General features: G+C 36.7%; 1 protein-coding gene across 5 annotated transcripts in view; it reads right to left on the bottom strand.

Annotated features, from left to right (window-relative positions):
* LOC109056800 (FERM domain-containing protein 5) overlaps positions 1–20139 on the bottom strand; it is a 105423-nt gene that overhangs the window by 14156 nt on the left and 71128 nt on the right. For all 5 annotated transcript variants that reach the window (XM_042775169.1, XM_042775167.1, XM_042775165.1 and 2 more), the window contains 9 exons: positions 16070–16174; positions 14410–14452; positions 12113–12191; positions 7131–7228; positions 6124–6247; positions 4708–4795; positions 3506–3594; positions 2311–2374; positions 2063–2154 (listed from right to left, as the gene is read on the bottom strand). In XM_042775169.1, the coding sequence (XP_042631103.1) occupies positions 2063–2154; positions 2311–2374; positions 3506–3594; positions 4708–4795; positions 6124–6247; positions 7131–7228; positions 12113–12191; positions 14410–14452; positions 16070–16174 (782 nt within the window). The remainder of the gene's footprint in view (positions 1–2062; positions 2155–2310; positions 2375–3505; positions 3595–4707; positions 4796–6123; positions 6248–7130; positions 7229–12112; positions 12192–14409; positions 14453–16069; positions 16175–20139) is intronic.

Below are 20139 nucleotides of genomic sequence, written 5' to 3'. Positions count from 1 at the left end.
CTTTAACTACAGCTACAAATTTCTCTTTACCCCAGCGGAATGAGTTCAGTCATACCTAGAATACGATGTAGATTCAGTTTTGATTAGGCACCTTGCCAAATCAGTGATTACACCATTGCCTTCACCTAAATTGAGCTTTCCCACACTTCATGATGAGTGTTGAAACAGACTTTCGTTCCAAAGATGTCGCCTCAGTCAGCCAAAATCGTTCATCATAAAACAGAGACAAAAACCAGCGGTGGCTCGCAGTGTTGTGAAACTGCACTCTCCTTTTAGAAACCTTGCCCGCTCATCCGTAACACTGCGGTCTGCCTTGAGCTGTACGTCACTTTAAACACTTCCCATGCCGTGGCCAAGGACATGTACAATCAACCGTGACTGAAATGGGCACGGACATCCCTCCAGAGGAGCTAGCAGAATCCATCTCTCATTGCTCAAGCAGTAAAGGTCATTCTCAACACGTGGCTGCTCCATTAGATGACCCCCGCGAGGTAAAAACAGTGACGGCATCTAGTATACAGGTAGGTGTCCAGACAACACTTACAGAAGGATCTTGCATTATTAAAGGAATACTCCACCCCAAAATGAAAATTTTGTCATTAATCACTTACCCCCATGTCTTTCCAAACCCGTAAAAGCTCTGTTTGTCTTCGGAACACAATTAAAGATATTTTGGATGAAAACCTTGAGGCTTGAGACTTTCCCATAGACTGCCAAGTAAATAACAGTGTCAAGTTCCATAAAAGGTATGAAAGTCGTCGTCAGAATACTTAATCTGCCATCAGACGTGCAATCTGGGTTATATGAAGCGAAAGGAACACTTTTTGTAAGTGAAGAAAACAAAAATAACGACTTAATTCAATAATTTCTTTGTCAACAGTCTCCTCTGTCTCTCCATATCACTGTATGCTGCGTATGCTCTTCTGTATCATCTGCGCCACAAGGATGCGCTGTTTCTACGTCTATTTAGCTTTGATTTGAAAGAAAACAGTGCATCCTTGTGGCGCTGATGATACAGAAGAGCATACACAGCATACGGTGATATGGAGAGACACAGAGGAGACTGTTGACAAAGGAATTGTTGAATAAAGTCGTTATTTTTGTTTTCTTCGCTTACAAAAAGTGTTCCTGTCGCTTCATATAACCCAGTCTTCTTGTCTTATGGCAGATTAAGTATTCTGACGATGACTTTCATACATTTTATGGACCTGGACCCTGTTATTTACTTGGCAGTTTATGGGACAGTCTCAAGCCTCCCGGTTTTCATCCAAAATATCTTAAATTGTGTTCCGAAGACAAAACGGAGCTTTTACAGGTTTGGAACGACATGTTGGGGTGGAGTATCTCTGTAAAGCCCTATTCGGACAGGTCTAGTTTTCCAGTTTGTCATTAGAGAAATTTGTGTTTCACAGACGTACTTTGCGATTTTAATCCCGTCCAAACCTGCCAAGTCTGTGTTTTTCTCACACAACCACTGTAATAATTGCAGAGCAAATTACCTACTGCTTTTCAAGAGCCAGATCACGTAAACTGTTAAGTCTGGTTACTGTAATATCAAAGTCAGGTAAGATAACTCACCTTCATTTCTGCAATCATTTACATAATGTTTTAATTTCATTTGTAGCCTTACTAAAATTAAACATGGTTGTTGTAATTAATGTTATAGTATATGATTATACGCAATGCATGCATACAGAGCATGTGATCTCTGCTACGCCCAGATGTAGAAAACAGACCAGACCATTTCTGTAATAAACATGGAGATGTTAGTCCCGTCCAAATCGATATGTGGAATCACGGATGTCAGGTCATAAGACCTGTAACTCAAGTATGATTTAGAAAATGAATCCCATCCGAACAGGGCTTTAGTCAGCTTATTTAACAGTCTTAAATACCATGCTCTGGAGAGATGAAATGACAATATTCGCAATTAGGAAGAGCCAAAAAGGGACAAATTATTTCTGGAACTTGTTTATTGTGCAGTTGCCCTTTCAGAAGTACCTCATCTGTCTAAACAAACAAATATATGCATCTCAAAGAAAGGAGGAGTGCAAAAACTTACTTGTAGAAGGCTTGATTTTCAACACCGCATTTCCAAAGGTGCTTGCAGGCCTCTGGAGTTGGTGCGAAGTATGTCAAGATGATCTTTTTGTCCTGTGCATAACAAGAAGTCATTAAAGGTGCACTAATGCAGTACTGTCATTGAAGGGAATTATTAAAGCCTCACAGATTGTGTCATTATCATAAGACAATTTGGTATATTGTAATTCTCTTCGACTTCACCAACGTTGGAGTAATTAATGTTCTCACCTCCTTCTGATTTGCATATATATGGAATGTCTTTCCTTCAAACTTCAGTTTGGTCACCTCGTTCCTGGAAGAAGAATACATATATCAAGGTATTATAATGTATATAAATTTAGAATGTATAATGTATATATAATATATAAATGCTATAAAAAGTAAATATTATGTTGTTGTATAATTTTAATATATTATGTAATATTATAAATTAAAGTAAATTATATAACTATAATATAATGATTATGAACAGAGAGAGAGATTACATGAATAATACTTGAAAATTATTTGATTTTTAATGTAACATCACTGTCCATGTTCTATCTATCTATACATACATACATATGTTTTATATGTATTATTGTATTATTCATTTACAATGTGTATAAATTTTATATATATATATATATATATATATATATATATATATATATATATATATATATATATACATACACATACATAAGCAAAACACACACACATATACAACTTATAGACGATGATATTACAGTAAAAAATTATCATGCATTATTCATGAAGTCTCATTAAAAATGCATTAAATCAAACAAATTAAGTTGACAAAATGTTTACAAACTGAATTACATGAGCTCAATTAATTAAAATGAACAAACCATTTTTTCCAGTGCGTTATGAAAAACTCTATGAATTGCTGTATGAAACACTCTATGAACTGCTCTAAAAAATTCTGTTTTTGCTGTTTTATCACATATAAACACACATGAAATAATTGCACTCTTTCTTTACTCTTACTTTATCTGTGAAGCATACATGCACTACAGCTTGGACCACATATAACGAAAACCTGAGACAAAGGACAGGCAGCACAATAGTTCAGTATTTTATGCATTTCTCTTTTCTTTGTATGGCCAGACCTCACAGACTTGTTGTGTCCAGATGACTTTAAACATGCCCTTTGGATGGAGAGCTCCTTTAGGATAATTGGACACCAGTCTGCTCTAACGGCTCAGAAAGAGGCATATGGCCAGGCCCTTTTGGCTGGGAACGTATAATACAATATAATAAAACCAGCTGTGACTTGTATACCCAGAGCCCGTCACTAGGCGAGAATGACTCGTTATTTTCAGCTTCATGATGCATCCGTGTATGCATGTCTGTGTTTACTCAGCCCCGAAGACGTCAACAGAAGTTCAGTAGGGAAAAAAGCAAAGTATTAGTCACTCACCACTTGAGGAAATGGACTCTCTTGTTCCCCTGAAGCACGACAAAACCAAATGGAGTGAAGGCGAGGAAAGCCGGGTTACCAGATACATCCTGTGATGAACAGCGAAAGAGGAGGACCACGTCACCTTCGTTTCTCAACAAGCAGACATTGAGTAGGAAGACAATACACCACAGTACAGCAAGTGATCATAACAACAGAACCTTCATACTTTTGTTTTCAGGGTTACTTGAACTTATCTGACGTGCGACAGCAAAATGGGTAGTCTTGGGCTTTTACTTGAGATTATACTGGCAATAGACAAATAGACAAAAAACATTGAAAGAACTAAGCGATATAGAGAATACGTTTTAGTACACTATTTTAATGGCCTTGGTTCAAGCTGCAATTACCCCATTCATTTTCCATAAATCTGCAGAATATATACAAAGATTTAATGAAATCAACCACAGCAAAACATATATCAGTGGTTTTATGTATAAAACTACTGACTATAAATTCATGAACTAAATTAAGCCTGTGGCTATAAGCAATCACACTGTATATATGTTTGATGCAAAAAAATTAATATACACTTATCAAAAGTTTGCAGTGGTAAGATTTTTTTCATGTTTCTGAAATAAGTCTCCTATGCTCAGTAAGGGTCCATTTATTTGACAGTTTTTAGTATACACTTATCAAAAGTTTTGAGTTGTTGTGTTATTTTATTACATTTTGAAATAACTGTTTCTGTTTTAATATACTTTCAAATGCAATTTATTTCGTTATGGCAAAGCAGAATTTTCAGCAGCCATAACTTCAGTCTTCAAGATTACATCATCTTTCAGAAATCTTTCTAATTTGATGATTTGCCGGTCAAAACACATTTCTTATTTACTATCGGTGTTGAAAACAGTTCTTCTGCTTAAAATTTTGTGTTGAAAATGTTTATTCTTGTTGAAATTTTTTGTAAATTGTGTTTAGCTTAAGGATTGTGAGTAATGAAGTACATCACCACATTTTCTTTTTTACGAAGTCATGAAATCACACTGTCTGACATGACTTCTGGAGACTTGCAGCATCTGAATAGGAATCTTTCCTGTGTTTCCTGAACATTCTGACATCATGAAAGGGCTCTTGGTTCATAAAAGTTTGAGAAATTTTTACACAATACACAATATCTTTTGGATGCCATCTGTAAATTCGTCAGATAGAGCCATTCTAACCTTGCACGGATGAGGATCCACACCATATGTTTCAAGCATTTGTGCTTTCTGCAGGAACTTCAGCTCAGCTGTTTCTGGAGTTTGACCTCTGCAAAACAACACATTACAAATAATAAAACACCATCTGTGTCATTCAATGGTGAAACGACCACAGCAACAGCATAGCAGAGGCACCAACTACATTTCAGCACTGATACACTGGTGCCATTGGCATTGGACTGGATCCACATTCTTAGTGGTTTTTGTACTCAACATATCCTGCAAAGTGGAAAATCACTATAACATAAAAGGAAAAAAATGCATCTGTCTAGAAACATAATGCCAATTTGAATGTGAACAAATGCATCTATTTTGACACTTTACACTTGAATGACATTGATTAGCGGCCACTAAACCGAAATCAAAACCAAACCAACCAGACGGTTCAAATATCATCACTCCAGGAAACCTCTTACCAATTCATGTTTTATTCAGCACTGGCCATTCAATGTAATGTAACAAGACTGTCTGCCTTGTATTTCAACACAAATCATAGAAGAAAAGCGACCCTTAAGACTGTGAGAAAGCAGCTGCTTACAGACTCAAGGATTGATTTACCGGATCATTTTGAAAGATCTAAATAGGCAGCCTCTACATTTCCAACATAGTTTCCACAATAACACTGATAGGACAGCCCTCAACACAGAAAAATAACACCACCAGAGGGCAGCAGTAATCATGCTCCTATTTGGTGGATCATAGAGTTTGGTGTGACCAGAGCTTCCTAAATGTCTTATGTTCATGTGCTGTCCATTAAAGAATTGTCAAGAGCTTCTAAAGACAAATTACAACCTTGCAAGTAACTAATAGACTAAATCCATCACTAAACCCATGATTGTTTGGCAGTTTATCAGCAAGGGCATTCAGTGAGCTAATTGGACTTGCTCATGTAAACATGGAGACAAAGTGTTGCTTGCGGCCTACGGCTTTGACAACAGATCTGACCAATAATACAGAGGGCCAAGATTTCACACTGACGACACACTGTATAAGTCAGTGTGTGAATGCATGTGTTTGTGAGAGAGAGAGCAATGTGACCACCTCAAAGTAGTCGGTGTAATTTGTTTTTTCATAGTAGTTCATGACACCCAATGCCTTCACTAATGTTACAGATTTAACCTCATTGTAAAGTGTTACTGATTTTGTCACACAAAACTTCAAATATCAGAACAAAGACAAGAAAAAATGTCAAACGAAATAATGAAATTATTTAAATTAGGACATGTACATGAAGAAAATCTGTCTCCATTTATTATCACTCACAACAGTGAAGCACAGAAATGTACAAGCAGCAGACAGAAGGGAATACTTAAAAGAGACTTTTCCATAATTCCTGAGTAATACGCAATGAAAAAGGAGGGGAAAGGTTACACTTACATTAACTCTGTCTTGTGAATATCTGCAATCCTTCTTTCCAGCTTCTCTGAGTGCTTGGGGAAGAACTGGAACTTAGAGCTATAGCCCTCTGGATGCTTTCCTGGGTCATAGTCTCCAATCTCAGCTGCAAAGTAGTCATAAAAATCAATCTTTCATCATGCCACCATTCATAGAGTCCAACCTCAGCAGTAAAGCCGACACATAAATCAATCTTTCATCATTCAACCATTTCATTCAGATGCATTTTAGGGCATGTTAATGTGTTGTCTTAATGAACATCCTCTGTTAATGGAAGTGTTGGGAGTCATCTGTTCTCTTTGCAGGCATGATGTGGGGTTTTGTGGCATTTTCAATATGCCGTTTGCTTCTGCACTTGAAACTCATAAGCATCCCTGAGTCCTGACCATTGCTCTATGCTCTGAAGTAATGGAACAGTGCATCTTTAATTCAAAAGTGTCTAAAGCATGCCCCTGATCAAGCTGTCAAAGAACATTACTGTGCATCCCACTCTCAGAGACACTATTTTCCCTTCTCATGTGACTGAATCTCAAACATCTCTGTGGATTAGAACTTGATTTGAGTTAATGTTGGAACTTCAAGGAAAAAAAGTATGCAAACTAAATATATATTTTTTAAAGATTCCATAAATGTATATTAGAAATAAATTATATTTTGAAATTATGCAATAATTAAAATTCAATTATAATTTTGGGTCCTTAGAAGTACATACATGTACAGCATACACCACCATTCTAAAGTCTTCCATTAAGTGTCACATGATCCTTAGTAAATTATTCTAATATGCTGATTTGTGGCTCTACAACCATTTCTTATTATTATCAATGTTGAAAACAGTTGGGTTTCTTAATATTTCTGTGGAAACTATGATATATTTCTATTCATCATTCTGTTGAATAAAATAATCTTACTGACCCCAAACTTTTGAATGATAGTCATCCTGCAGCTTTTGTATTATGTATTAATTTCTATTTCTATTTCTACTTTACCTTGCAAGATGTAAGCTGCCAACATGGCCGCATCCGATGTTTTACAGAGGAGACGGCCGTGGTACAGATCTCTTTTGATCTGCAGGAAGACGAGATACCTGCAACCAGGATATGGAGTGAGCACATGAAGACAAACAGAGCGAGAAAATACCTCATGTATTCCTTTATCCTTCACATTTTTGTTTGACTATGTAAATAAAATGTTAATCGCCACAGGTACCCATAAATAAGGTAACCAACTTGTCCTCATCTTTACATGCAATTGTATCACAGATAACATCTTGGTCAAACCCTTGCATGTCTCAGATAATTTCTTTATTACTTTTAATTTATATCTACCTTCTTCCACACCACCAACCCTTCTGCCAGTTTCGTTTTGATGAAACCTAAGGTCTCCTTCTTGACATTCCTCTGTGGTATCATCCTCTCTTCCCACCCCTGCACACTTTGCATCATTAGATGTGAATTGTGCCACAGATAAGCTATTTTCTACCCTAGCTAGCTGCCTAGACAATATCAGTCCTATTTCCTCCAGACCAGCACTTGCTACTCCCTCCAACCCCTGGTTAACTGATGTCCCCATAAGCATCTGACTAAACTCAGGGCAGCAGAGAGAAAATGGTGCAAATCAAAAGATTCGGCTGATCTCAGCAGGTATCAGTCACTGCTATCTTTATTTTCCACCAAAGTCTAGCTTCCAAAACTACCTTTTCCCTCTCCACCACCTCTTTAACTGCTGACGATTTTGCCAATTATTTCACAAACAAAACCACATCCATCAGCAATCAGTTCTCAGCTCCACTCACCCAGGATCTCTCAGCAAACACTCACACAGCTGACCATCTTCTCCTTCTTTCCACTTATGATGTCTCTTCTCTCCACTACCACCTGTCTTTGAGACCCAACCCCCTCACACCTCCTACAAGCTATTTCCCCTGCACATCTGCACACATCATCAACACATCTCTTCTCACAGGCATTTTTCCTACCGCATTTGAGCAGGCTTGGGTAACCCCACTACCTACAAACCTACACATCACTTGTTGAAAGCTACAGGCCCGTGTCTATCCTCCCTTTCATAGCAAAATCACTTGAACACAATGTTTTCAACCAAATGTCTTCCATCCTCTCACAGAACAACCAGGTGGACAATAACCAATTTGGATTTAAAAGTGACCATTCAACTAAAACCGCCTTGTTGTCAGTCATTGAAGCGCTACAGAGTCCAAATCTTCAGTTCTTTTTCTCCTAGATCTATCTGCTGTATTTGACACCGTTAATCATCAAATCCTCCTGTCTACCCTCTCATCGCTGGGCATCACTGGAACTGCACTCCACTGGTTTGAGTCTTACCTCACAGGTAGGTCCTTCAGGGTGGCTTGGGGAGGAGAGGTATCCAAAACACATTAACTGGTCACTGGGGTTCCTCAGGGATCAGTTCTTGGACCCCTCCTCTTCTCTATATACACTACATCACTGGGACCCATCATTCAGGTGCATGGTTTTTCCTATCATTGCTATGCTGAGGACGCACAGCTGTACCTCTCATTTCAACCAAATGGTTCAACGGTACCTGCTCAGATCTAAGACTGCCTGATGGACATCTCGGCATGGATGAAAAAGCATCACCTGCAGCTCAAGATGGCAAAGACAAAACTTCTTATCTTCCGAGCCACCCCATCAGTACAGTACCAGTTTTACCATCCAACTGGGCTCATCAACGATAATCCCATCGAGTTCGGCCGGGAATCTTGATCCTTGATGATCAGCTGACCTTTAAAGATCACATTGCATAAACAGCACGATAATGCAGGTTTGCACTACACAACATCAGGAAAATTAGACCCTTCCTAACAGAACATGCAACACAGCTTCTCGTCCAGGCTCTTTTCTAGGTTGGACTATTGCAATGCTCTTCTGGCTGGACTTCCAACGTGTGCAATCAGACCTTTACCTTTACCCTCCAACCTCAGCTCTCTCCTATGCATCTACACCCCCTCCAGAAGCCTGCGATCGGTAAATGAGTGGCGGCTCATGGTCCCATCGCAGAGAGGCACAAAATCACTCTCAAGGACATTTTCTTCCACCGTACCGTTGGTGGAATAACCTTCACAATCTTCAAGAAACAACTGAAAACTCATCTCTTCCGTGAGCATCTAACTGCCTCCAGTAATGGTTATTTAAAAAAAATCTATACCTTCACTTTTTCTGTTCTCTTATTATCCTCCTGTCCTAACTTTTCACTATTCTGAACAATGACTGAAACCTTGTATAATGGGCACTTCTTGTTTATTGCCATCTTATGATACATCGCTTATATTCCTCAACTGTAAGTCGCTGTGGATAAAAGCGTCTGCCAAATGATTAAATGTAAATGTTCCACTATTTGCTTGTAATGATGAGGGCTGATAATATAGGACACAGATGTGCAATGTGAAATTTCACAATAGGAGAAAAAATATATGTGGATTTAAAACTCCCACAAAACATGCTGAATATTTCTCTTTGATTTGGTTAAATTGAGCTCTCTGTTTTCAGAGTTGGAAATAAATTGAGAACAGGATCGTTGTTTTGGGAAGAGATACCTTAAAGCAGACTGCTGTGCCAAAAGATGTCAAGTAAGGGGAAAGAGAGACTTCAGAAGTCAAAAATACTGCAACACCCAAATGTCTTTGTCCCTGGACCCAAGATCTGTCTCACAGTGATATAATGTTATAAACACAGATGCTACTATAATTATGGATTTAGAGCTCATAGATTACATTTTAATGGGATGGAAAGAGTAAATATTAAACATATTTACATACTGATTGCTTTATGTGATGAAAAATTTCAAAAGCCTCCTCATGCACCAATGTCACATTTTCTATTCATTAATCAATCTGGCACTTGGCTCTTCTCACCTTCAGTGCAACAGTTGTCCCATGAGTAAAGAGTGACATGCTTGTCTTTAACTTCTGAAAGTAGGCCAGCCCTGCTAGAACTAATAGTTTTTGCTTAAGAGGCCATAGGAGCTAAAAATGCAATTATGTTCCCTGAATTCTCTCTTGGTGACAGAAGCTAAATGGCAATTTCTGTAGCCACCAGTCAATTTCTGGCCTACATATCGGCTTTCCTTCTTTATCTGTAACCTGCCATTTATGGAAACACACTCTACGTGTCAGTGTCATTTGGTTCAGGAGAAGGACAGGCCAAATATAGGTACAACTAAATGGCAAAGTATTGGGCTGAGATGCTTGTTTTTGCTCTGTGGAATATGCACTCTACTCAAGTTATTTTTCGATAATCCAACACATAAATTGGATACATATTTCTAACAGGAAGATAATAATATTTAATATTAAATCATGTCATTATAGGGAGATATTATTTTTAAGTGTCATTTTTTATGCTAGTAATTTTTTTTAAATGTAAGGGGTAAAACACAAATTATATAAATATATTACATTTAATTTTATATATATATATATATATATATATATATATATATATATATAATATATATATATATATATATATATATATATATATATATATATATATGATGTTAAAGAATGAATGGAGCATGTGCTGCTTTGCAATGTTGCTAGGATGCAGCTTGGGCATGAGTGACTTGTTTGTCATGGAAATTACAATGCTAATAACAAATTTGTGCATGGTGTTGAGCAATAATCTTGTTTTAAGACCTGAGAATTTCCAAACATGGAAAAACTAAGCATGGATTTACTGTGGAATAATGAGTGGCAGAATAAAGCGCAGAGAGACAGAATCACTTTTTTTCCCACATTTCCCAACAGCTGCGACACTCTTGCTTAAGGTGGATACATTTCTTTCTCTTACAGGGACTATGCAAATTCTTCCATTCACTCCAAATGATGTATTTTTCCTTTCAGATAATCCCTCTATTGCTCAGCCATATCCCTCATTAGTCTTTCTGCTCATTCTCTCTTCATGCCTCTCTCTCATCTAATTTCCTGTCTTCAACTCTGTGTCCATCCTCTTGTTTCAAGTCTCTTTCCAGCTTCTCCTCTCATTTCAGCACAAGTTATTACTTTGTGTTCCCCACAAGCATTTTATTTCACAGTACAGTAAACAGTAACATCTCCCCCTACTCCACACATCAGTCTATACCTGAACTACACATTTCCAGTGTATTTAATGTCTGTTACTTACAGTATATGCACACACTGTCATTAAAGTGGCCCCTCATTAGGTTACAAGAGGTACACAGTATCATAAGAACTCTTTTCAGGTCGAGTATGTGAATTTCTGGGTGGCCTCATTGCAGACTGATTGAAAGGGGATGAAAGAGGTGGAGAGAGACACTGTGATGCCAGCCAAGACTTTGCTAGCTACAGGCTAATCATGTATCATTCAGAGGAATCTGTTAGGAGTCACTGACCATTCATCGTCCCTTAGCAGTGAGTGAGAAACAGCAATACAGTGTCTGAGCTCTGAAACATCAGACAACAAGCCCTTAGTACGTTCTGGCTAGCTGTTAAGATATCAGACAAAACAGATATTTTCTGACAGGATCGGGTGTCCAGGGCTGGATCTAATATTTCTGGCATAGAGACTTGATCTAACAGTCACAGAGCTTATTTCAGCAATAATCCAAAAGCCAGTGGAAAAATAATTTTTTTGGGCAAGGTAATTTGTGTGATGCAACTTATTGGTTGGCCAACAAAAATACTTCAACACTGCAACACTCTATAGCAAACTGGCCATATTGGGCAAAAAGAAGTACAATATTTCAAAGCACCACCAGCAAAGCAAAGTCGAATGGCTTTCTGGTGCTGCCAAACATCTGTTGCCATTTGGTTTGTAATGCTTAATCAAAGCAGAGCTTTAGGCCTACACTTAAAGGAATCCTATCCTTTTATGCGAGAAACTGAGCCAGCTCTGTAATCAGGTGCCATTTAATCACATGACTTAAGTACTGAATTCAAAAAGCAGAATCGTTCCATTATGGCAGCTCATACCTGGTTATCTCCTCCTTCAGAGCAGCAGGATCTGGTGGGTAGAACTTTACCCGCAGACACATGATGAATGGAGGTTGTGCTGTGTGGAGAAAATGAACGGTTGAGAAGCACTGCCTCAATCAGTAACTTAATCTGATTTAGTACTTGCTGCCTTAATATAATACATACTTGTAATGCCTTAATCTAAACACCCTTTAAAACTATAACAATATGTGAATATGCAATATACCTGTTTTCAGAGAATATATCCAGAATTAAGCTCATATTTCTTATCCACCTGAACTTTTTTTAATGGTTTTTAAATGTAGATCTAACTCAAGTTTGAGATGTTTATCATTAAAATGGCTTTTTACATACTGTACACTAAATGTAAAAATGCTATCTATGGTAACAATATTGCACTAATAGTTTTACTAATGTTCCCTTTCACTCAAAAACTCATAAAATAGCACTTAATTTCAATATTTACTCTCCACATCCAATCAAAATTAGAGAACAATCTATAAATACTTTATTTTTTTTCTGAAATATTGTTAATCTTGATTGCTCAAAATTTGAAGGAATATTAGCTGTGGGTATACTACTCTTCTACTAACATGTTTGACAAAATAACCAAGGCATTTCAACAAAAACCTTTATTTTGTGGAAAACACAGTGATCAAAATTAGGGAACAGGAGCCACTGTAGCATGAAAGATGATTACAACTAAAATTTTAGAGGGTTACAGCTGTCAGAAATTAGTAGGAAGTGTAGAGGCCCCTGCTTTGAATGACTTCAGCACATCTGCGGCAACAGGACATCACTAGTTTCTCACACTGCACTGGTATGATCTTGGACCACTCTTCTTCCACAGTTCGTAACTGTAACTGTAGTGGATTTCTTAGCCATAACTTTGTCATCAAGGATTTTCTAGAGATTTTCTATAGAGCTTAGATTAGTTCTCTGGGCCAGCCATTTCATTAATTCAATGTTCTTAGATTTACCCATTTTGGAGTGTGACGGGACCAGTTCTCCTCTCTCCACACAACATGTTCCTCAACAAAGGTGAGCTTAGCCTTTTGATTCTTTCTGCTGAAGAGAGGCTTGGTCACTGCAGAGTGTGCTTTCATTCCAACTTCTCTTAAACGTGCCAAGACCATACCTGTTCAGCACTGAACTGGTGAGCAATTCCAGCTGCAGTGTTGAACCGATTCCCAATTGAGAGTCTCCACATGATCCTATCTTCTAATGCATTTGTCTTATGTGGACCACCAGGCTTTTGGGAGACTTGAATGAATTAGTGTCATTGTAAACCTGCAATATTCGAGAAATCACAGATTTGGAATGACCAGCTTCTCTTGCAATGGCTGAAAGGGACATGCCATTGGCCTTCATCTGGACCGCTTCCTGTCACAGGGTTTCAGCCATCTTAGAGCAGCCCACCATCTTTCAATCTCAGTGAAAAGTGCAGGAATGCTGCCATTTAAATAGGGTTTGTCATATAATTATGAAAATTAGCACCAGGTAACAGATTAACACCAATAACTTGGAGGTATCTGTAAGAGTTCTCTAATTTCGATCAGAGTTCTTTTTCAAATATCTCAAAGTGTTTTATACTGTGCTTCAGAATACAATTAATTTATGAAATATGCAATAAAAAAACTGTCATTCTACTTCTAAGCAGTGACCTTGAAATTTAGGAAGTTGTAGGTTCTTCTCTAATTTTGTATACAGTACTTTGTAACTGTACTTCAATACTATAATAATATTATTTTGGAGAATTAATCTAAAAATGATTTATTCCTGTTTATGCCCTGTAGTTTCAATTGGACCCCAAAGTACAAATTATGCAGGTCAAACAACAATACAATCTGCTGCTGCTGAATTTAACTTTTAACAGCTTTCAACTACAGATTACAGTTTCACATAATGTGAAGTCATGACAATTTTGCTTTGTTTGTAACGAAAGTAACTTCAACCACAAATTCTCCATTTTAACAGTCTATTTCTAAGGCTAATTTTTTTTTTCAACCACAAATTCTCCATTTTAAGTGTATTTTTATGTGTAAACGTTTATTTTTTTTTTTACTCTTATAATTTCTCTATACATTCTACAGATCTGACAGCCAGTCTTATCTTACACAATTTAGCTTCTCGGGTACATGTATCTTGCTTAAAGGATGAAAAAAATCATTTGTAAATGTTTAGTACCCATGAATCCGATATGCTTCATTACAGTCACCATAGTACTGTTGTTCATAATTGCTCCATTCTGGCAGCTAGCACACTACAAATAAGATCTGACTGATGATACTTACATTTCATCTGCTTAGAAATTGACTTGGTAAACTCCAGCCAGTGCTAAAACAACAGAGGAGAGAGTTTTAATTCCACACTCACTCTCTCTCACACACACACATACTAACAGAGCAAATGTACACACATATTACATCTATATTTCATCTAACACATAATTACACAGGAGCAGGTGGTCAGTGTGGGTAGATGTACAGAGATTTTATATCAGTATGAGTGTGAGATGGGGGCAGGGTAGATATATTAATGATTTCATCTCATTTCTTTCTTCTCCAGTGCGAAACATTAGCAAATCTTCAACGTCATGCTGAGATTCTATCACTGCTATTGTATGCAGCTTCAGATACAGTGGGGAAAATATTTATTTGATCCCCTGCTGATTTTGTAAGTTTGTTCACTTACAAAGAAATGAAGGGTCTGTAATTTTTATGGTAGGTTTAGTTTTACCGTATAGAGAGAATACCAACCGAAAAATCCGGAAAAAACACATTATATAAAGGTTAGAAACTGATTTGCAGAGAAAATTGATTAAGTAAAACTTAACCACTGATTTCTAGTTGTGTCCTCTTTTGGAAGGCCAAACAAATTAGTTTCGCTTTCACAACGAAACACACAGAGTCTCCACAACGTGGCGGCGGGGGCAATAATACTACAGCGAGAATAAAAGTTATGCCATCTTTCGTTGTGTATACATTTGGGCGGTGTTATGCAAATCTTCCCACACAGTGACGTAGATTTGTGGGGGCGTTTTAGGAGGGCGTGGCTAGGCGGTCACTTTTATAAAGAATAAGGACATTTTAAAGAATGTGTATGCACAAACGGCTTTTAACACTCCAAAGACAACGGAAAACATGAAAAACATGTTTTAGCGAGTCGTTTCACAAAATTACAACCACTGTCTATATTAATACAATATTTTGTGATCAGCAGCAGTATAGAAACTACAAAGAACAATCCTAGTACCTATAACAGCATTTCTAAACCTAATTAGATTTATTTGATATTTACATTTTGGAAGCAAATTGCCAATTCTGCATGTTTACACATACTGATATTGATTACATGAAACATGGATGGCATTTTATCACAATATACGGCCACTGGAACACTAGTCTGCTCCTCACACATATGCTTTCAGAACACTAAGTTCATAGACTTCACGGCACTGAAATTAACATGGAGAACATGCTCTATACATGTTTGTAAGAACATGACGGTTAGTAAATAATGACAGAATTTTTATATTTGTGTGAACTGGTCCTTTAAAGCAAAAACTATTAATCTGAGCCACATAATGGTCTGAGGGCCTTCACTCGTGTGATTTACGGTTTTCAAACTTGTCCTTCTACAAGGTTCATTCCACCAATCATCAGCTCTGTCTCTTTCAGTGACACTCCCTGATTACTCCACAATGACCCTCAAAGTCAGTCTGATCGGTGCAGGATCAATACAAACACAGCCCACCCATAATGCACATGAATTCATCACTTATTAGGCATCACAACCAATTTGCTCTAAGAAATGAAAGCCACTTCAAGGATCCTGACAGATGCAGCTTTCTCATAATAAAGAAGTTGTGGATGTGAATGCTGAGATGATTGGTGCTCTGCATTACCGTTGACCTTGGACTGCTTGACACAAGCAGCATGGTGGGACACTCACCCGTTGCTTATCCGGATCGACATATCTAATGCCAAAATAGTCTTTCTCCAGTAGGTTTAGATGGTGGCAAATGAGGTCGAACAAATACTGGCCTTTAGCATCCCTCTGAAAGACAAAGAAAATAACAAAAGATCAACAGAGAAGATGTTTATCATTTGTTTTGGGCATGTTGTTTAATTTTGATCCAAAGAAAAAGGTGTAAGAACTGAAGAAGACCAGCCAAATAAAACTATTTAGTAGATTGATTAAAGCAGGGGATTTCCAATTTGACTCCTTTGGAGAGTTTCTGTATATCCAATATTAATGCAGAGAGATTTGCAATTTCCATTTCTCTTCCATGACCTTTTGTACTCACATCATATAGAATTTTTTTTTTAAATTCCGGAGACTGTAGGGAGGAATTTCTACTTGTATGCCAGGTAACAAACATACATAAGTGTTTATTAGTGTACAAATGTCTCCAATAAAAACCACAACAAACAAACTGATTTTATCACAGTGATGTGCAGCATGTTTTGCTCCACAAATGCATTATCTAACTGATTTAATATTTTAAAGCAGAGCAAAATAGATTCCCTAAGGAAATGTTCATGAATTTTTAAATGTATCACTCATTTCATAGACTTTTCCAAGCCTGGAAATCACACATGACAGAAACCTGAGAGTCTGTGATTATTTCTATCATTATTTCTATAATTATTTTGTCTGTCAATATTTCTATCATTTTGCTACTCTTAATAGGTCATTTGCAACAGGACACAAATTCTAAAATGTTTTCATAGTCCCACTGTATTAGGCTGCAGTCTAAACTACTCCATACCAGTTCAACTCAAGAAAATGAGCTGGGAGAAAGAAACAAGATTCCATAAACCTGAAGGCACTTTTTCTGTCTCAGCCCACCTCTAATATCACACTCATTTGAATTCGGAATCCATTTTCCCTCAAACAAACAATATCACATCTTTACGCTGTAGCAGTATGGAACACCTGAAGAACTGGAATTGATCAGAGTTTGAATTGCAAACCAAGACAATTCACCCTCAGTAGCAAGTTTTCAGGCATGAGTGATTTATTCTGGATTAAGACTTACTGTAAGTACTTGGCAAGCCATATGCACCCTAGACAACTCATTCTGTTACACTGAGCTTGGGACAATACGCTCGCAGTAAGTGTACAGTCAAAGGTATTACAGCTGATCAATGAGAATCATGGGAATTAAACTATACTTTGCAATTAATAGAGCTTAGTCAGGGTAGCACCATATTTACTCTCTGACAGGAATGAAAACAAAGCTGTGAGGGATAGAAGTACAGTGCACTCAATGGATTATTCAGCTGACGGAACATCTTTCCCAAAATAACTAAGACACAAACTCCATAAAGCAGTTTTGAAAGTTGTGAGCTATTAAAATTACATGACTCTAGACCTTACACAGTGCAGGCCATTCTAAAGACTGTACATTTATTCCTCACAGCCTCGTTTTCATCAGCATAAAATTCAATATGGCGTCTAACCTGGTCTACAGTAAGAACTGAGGTGAACGGTCTCTTTGCAGCTTCTCCAACAAACAGGATTTATGTGCTGTACCTCTCAATCACAAAACATCTGGTAAGCCTTTAATGATGCTCGCATAATAAGGTCAGCCAGCAGACAAGCAAAACATTCAGTCAAATTGAGACTTTCAGCCCCTTGTGTAGAGTATGAAAAGGGAAAAAATACAAAGGTCAAACACAAAATACAGCACTTTCATCAGCGCAAACAGCTTTGAAAACCATCTTATTCATAAATGCTGTTATAGAGGAGCCGTTTCTGATATAATAAAGCATCTGAACTTACTAATGTTGTTTCTGTGTAACTCAAGGAAAAAAGGCAAGGAGAAGGGCAGAAGAGACTCACGCTAGTTTGTTTACTCTTGAAAATAATTACTAGTGTTTTAGAAGAAGCAACAGACATGGGGAGAGTCATTCAGTAGCACTTAAAGGGATAGTTCACCCAAAAATGAAAATTGGATGTTTATCTGCTTATCCCCAGGGCATTCAAGATGAAGTTGACTTTGGTTCTTCAGTAGAACTCAAACGAAGATTTTTTTAACTCAAACAATTGCAGTCTGACAGTCATATAATGGAAGGTAATGGGAATCACGGCTTTGAGAAAAAAAACATACACAAACAAAACCAAATTAAACCCTGCGGCTCGTGGCGATACATTGATGTGTAAAGACACAAAACTATTGGTATGTGCAAACTGAACTGAACAGTATTTATATATTTTTTTTACCTCTTATACACCGCAATGTCCAACATCAGGTGTGTGACGCATGTACATGCTCTGGCAGAGTAGACATAGATATATGTAAGTAGATTCCCGCGGCCCATAGAAACAGTCACTAAAGAGGCATCTACGTATATATATCTATGTCTACTCTGCCAGAGCATGTACACGCGTCATGCGCCGGATGTTGGACATTGCGGTGTATAAGAGGTAAAAAAATATATATAAATACTGTTCAGTTCAGTTTGCACATACCGATAGTTTTGTGTCTTTACACATCAATGTGTGGTCACGAACCACAGGGTTTAATTTGGTTTTGTTTGTGTATGTTTTTTGACTCTCAGAGCCGTGATTTCCATTCACTTCCATTATATGACTGACAGACTACAACGGTTTGGGTTAAAAATCTTCATTTGTGTTCTACTGAAGAAACAAAGTCACCTACTTCTTGGATGCCCTGGGGGTAAGCAGATAAACATCAGATTTTCATTTTTGGGTGAACTATCCCTTTAAGAGTTTCTTTCACACACATACAAATACAGAAATGGAAAACATACACTGAGGAGCCAGATACATCATTCTGCATCTCACAAAAAAATAAAAAAATAAATAGAATTTTAAAAATCCAGTTTTCATCTCATCTCATCTGCATGACAATTATGAAAATCTTTCAGTAGAAAACTTTTATGGTTCTATTTCGGGTAAATGAGCAGATGGAGGGCAGTGGACCATGAGCGCATGCGTCTGCCTGATGCCAAACAGAACATTCTGTGGGTGTCTAGTGACGGCTGTATATCTGTGTAACACACAGCTTTCAAGAAGGACTGCTGGAACCCAGTAAGACTGCCAAAGGGCACAAAACAGGAGAAAGAGGTGTCCATATCTGCGAACAGGTCAGACCACCCCACAGAGATGCAGAGATGTGCAAATCTCAGCAAGTAGATAAGGTGAATCTTTATTATTATCACCAATGTGAGTATTAAAAATAATAATAATAATAATAATAATAATAATTAATATTAATAGTATGTCATGATTATTTTATGATATAATATTTTTGTAATTTATACATTAAATCAAATTATTATTGTTATTTTTATATAGCACCTTCTTAGACTATATAATAATAACAAACATTCATAAAAAATAAAAAGTTAAAAAGTAATAATAATAAATATTACTATCAGTACTACTACTACTACCATTACTATTACTATTATTATTATAATTATAATTATTATTATTATTATCATCATCTGACATGTATTACAATATTTATAAATTAAATACAAATATTATTATTATATTAACATTTATTATAATTAAATTAAATAATGTTTTACATTATTGTTAATAATAATAAACAATTAACTATAATAAATTATTATTATTATTATTATTATTATATGATCAGGATCCACACATTAAAATCTTTTTTATTTTTATGTTATAGGTCCACTGATATTTTCTATCTTCAGTTATTTCTATAATTGCCTTAATCAGAGACAGCATTAGGTGGTGAAGTGGTAAAGGCCTGACAAAAGGGCCTGGGACTGAGTATTTGGCTATATATATATATATATTAGTGCTGTCAAATGATTAATCATGATTAATCACATCCAAAATAAAAGTTTTGTTTACATAATATATGTGTGTATACTGTGTATATTTATTATGTATATATAAATACACACACATGCATGTATATATATTTAAGAAGAATATGTTATGTTTATATATTAAATATATTTTATATATAAATATAAAATATAAGAATATAAATATATAAATGTATATAC

The sequence above is a fragment of the Cyprinus carpio genome, chromosome A18 (assembly GCF_018340385.1).
Source record: "Cyprinus carpio isolate SPL01 chromosome A18, ASM1834038v1, whole genome shotgun sequence".
NCBI classification, from domain to species: Eukaryota; Metazoa; Chordata; class Actinopteri; order Cypriniformes; family Cyprinidae; genus Cyprinus; species Cyprinus carpio.
This window is presented reverse-complemented; position numbering and strand designations above follow the sequence as displayed.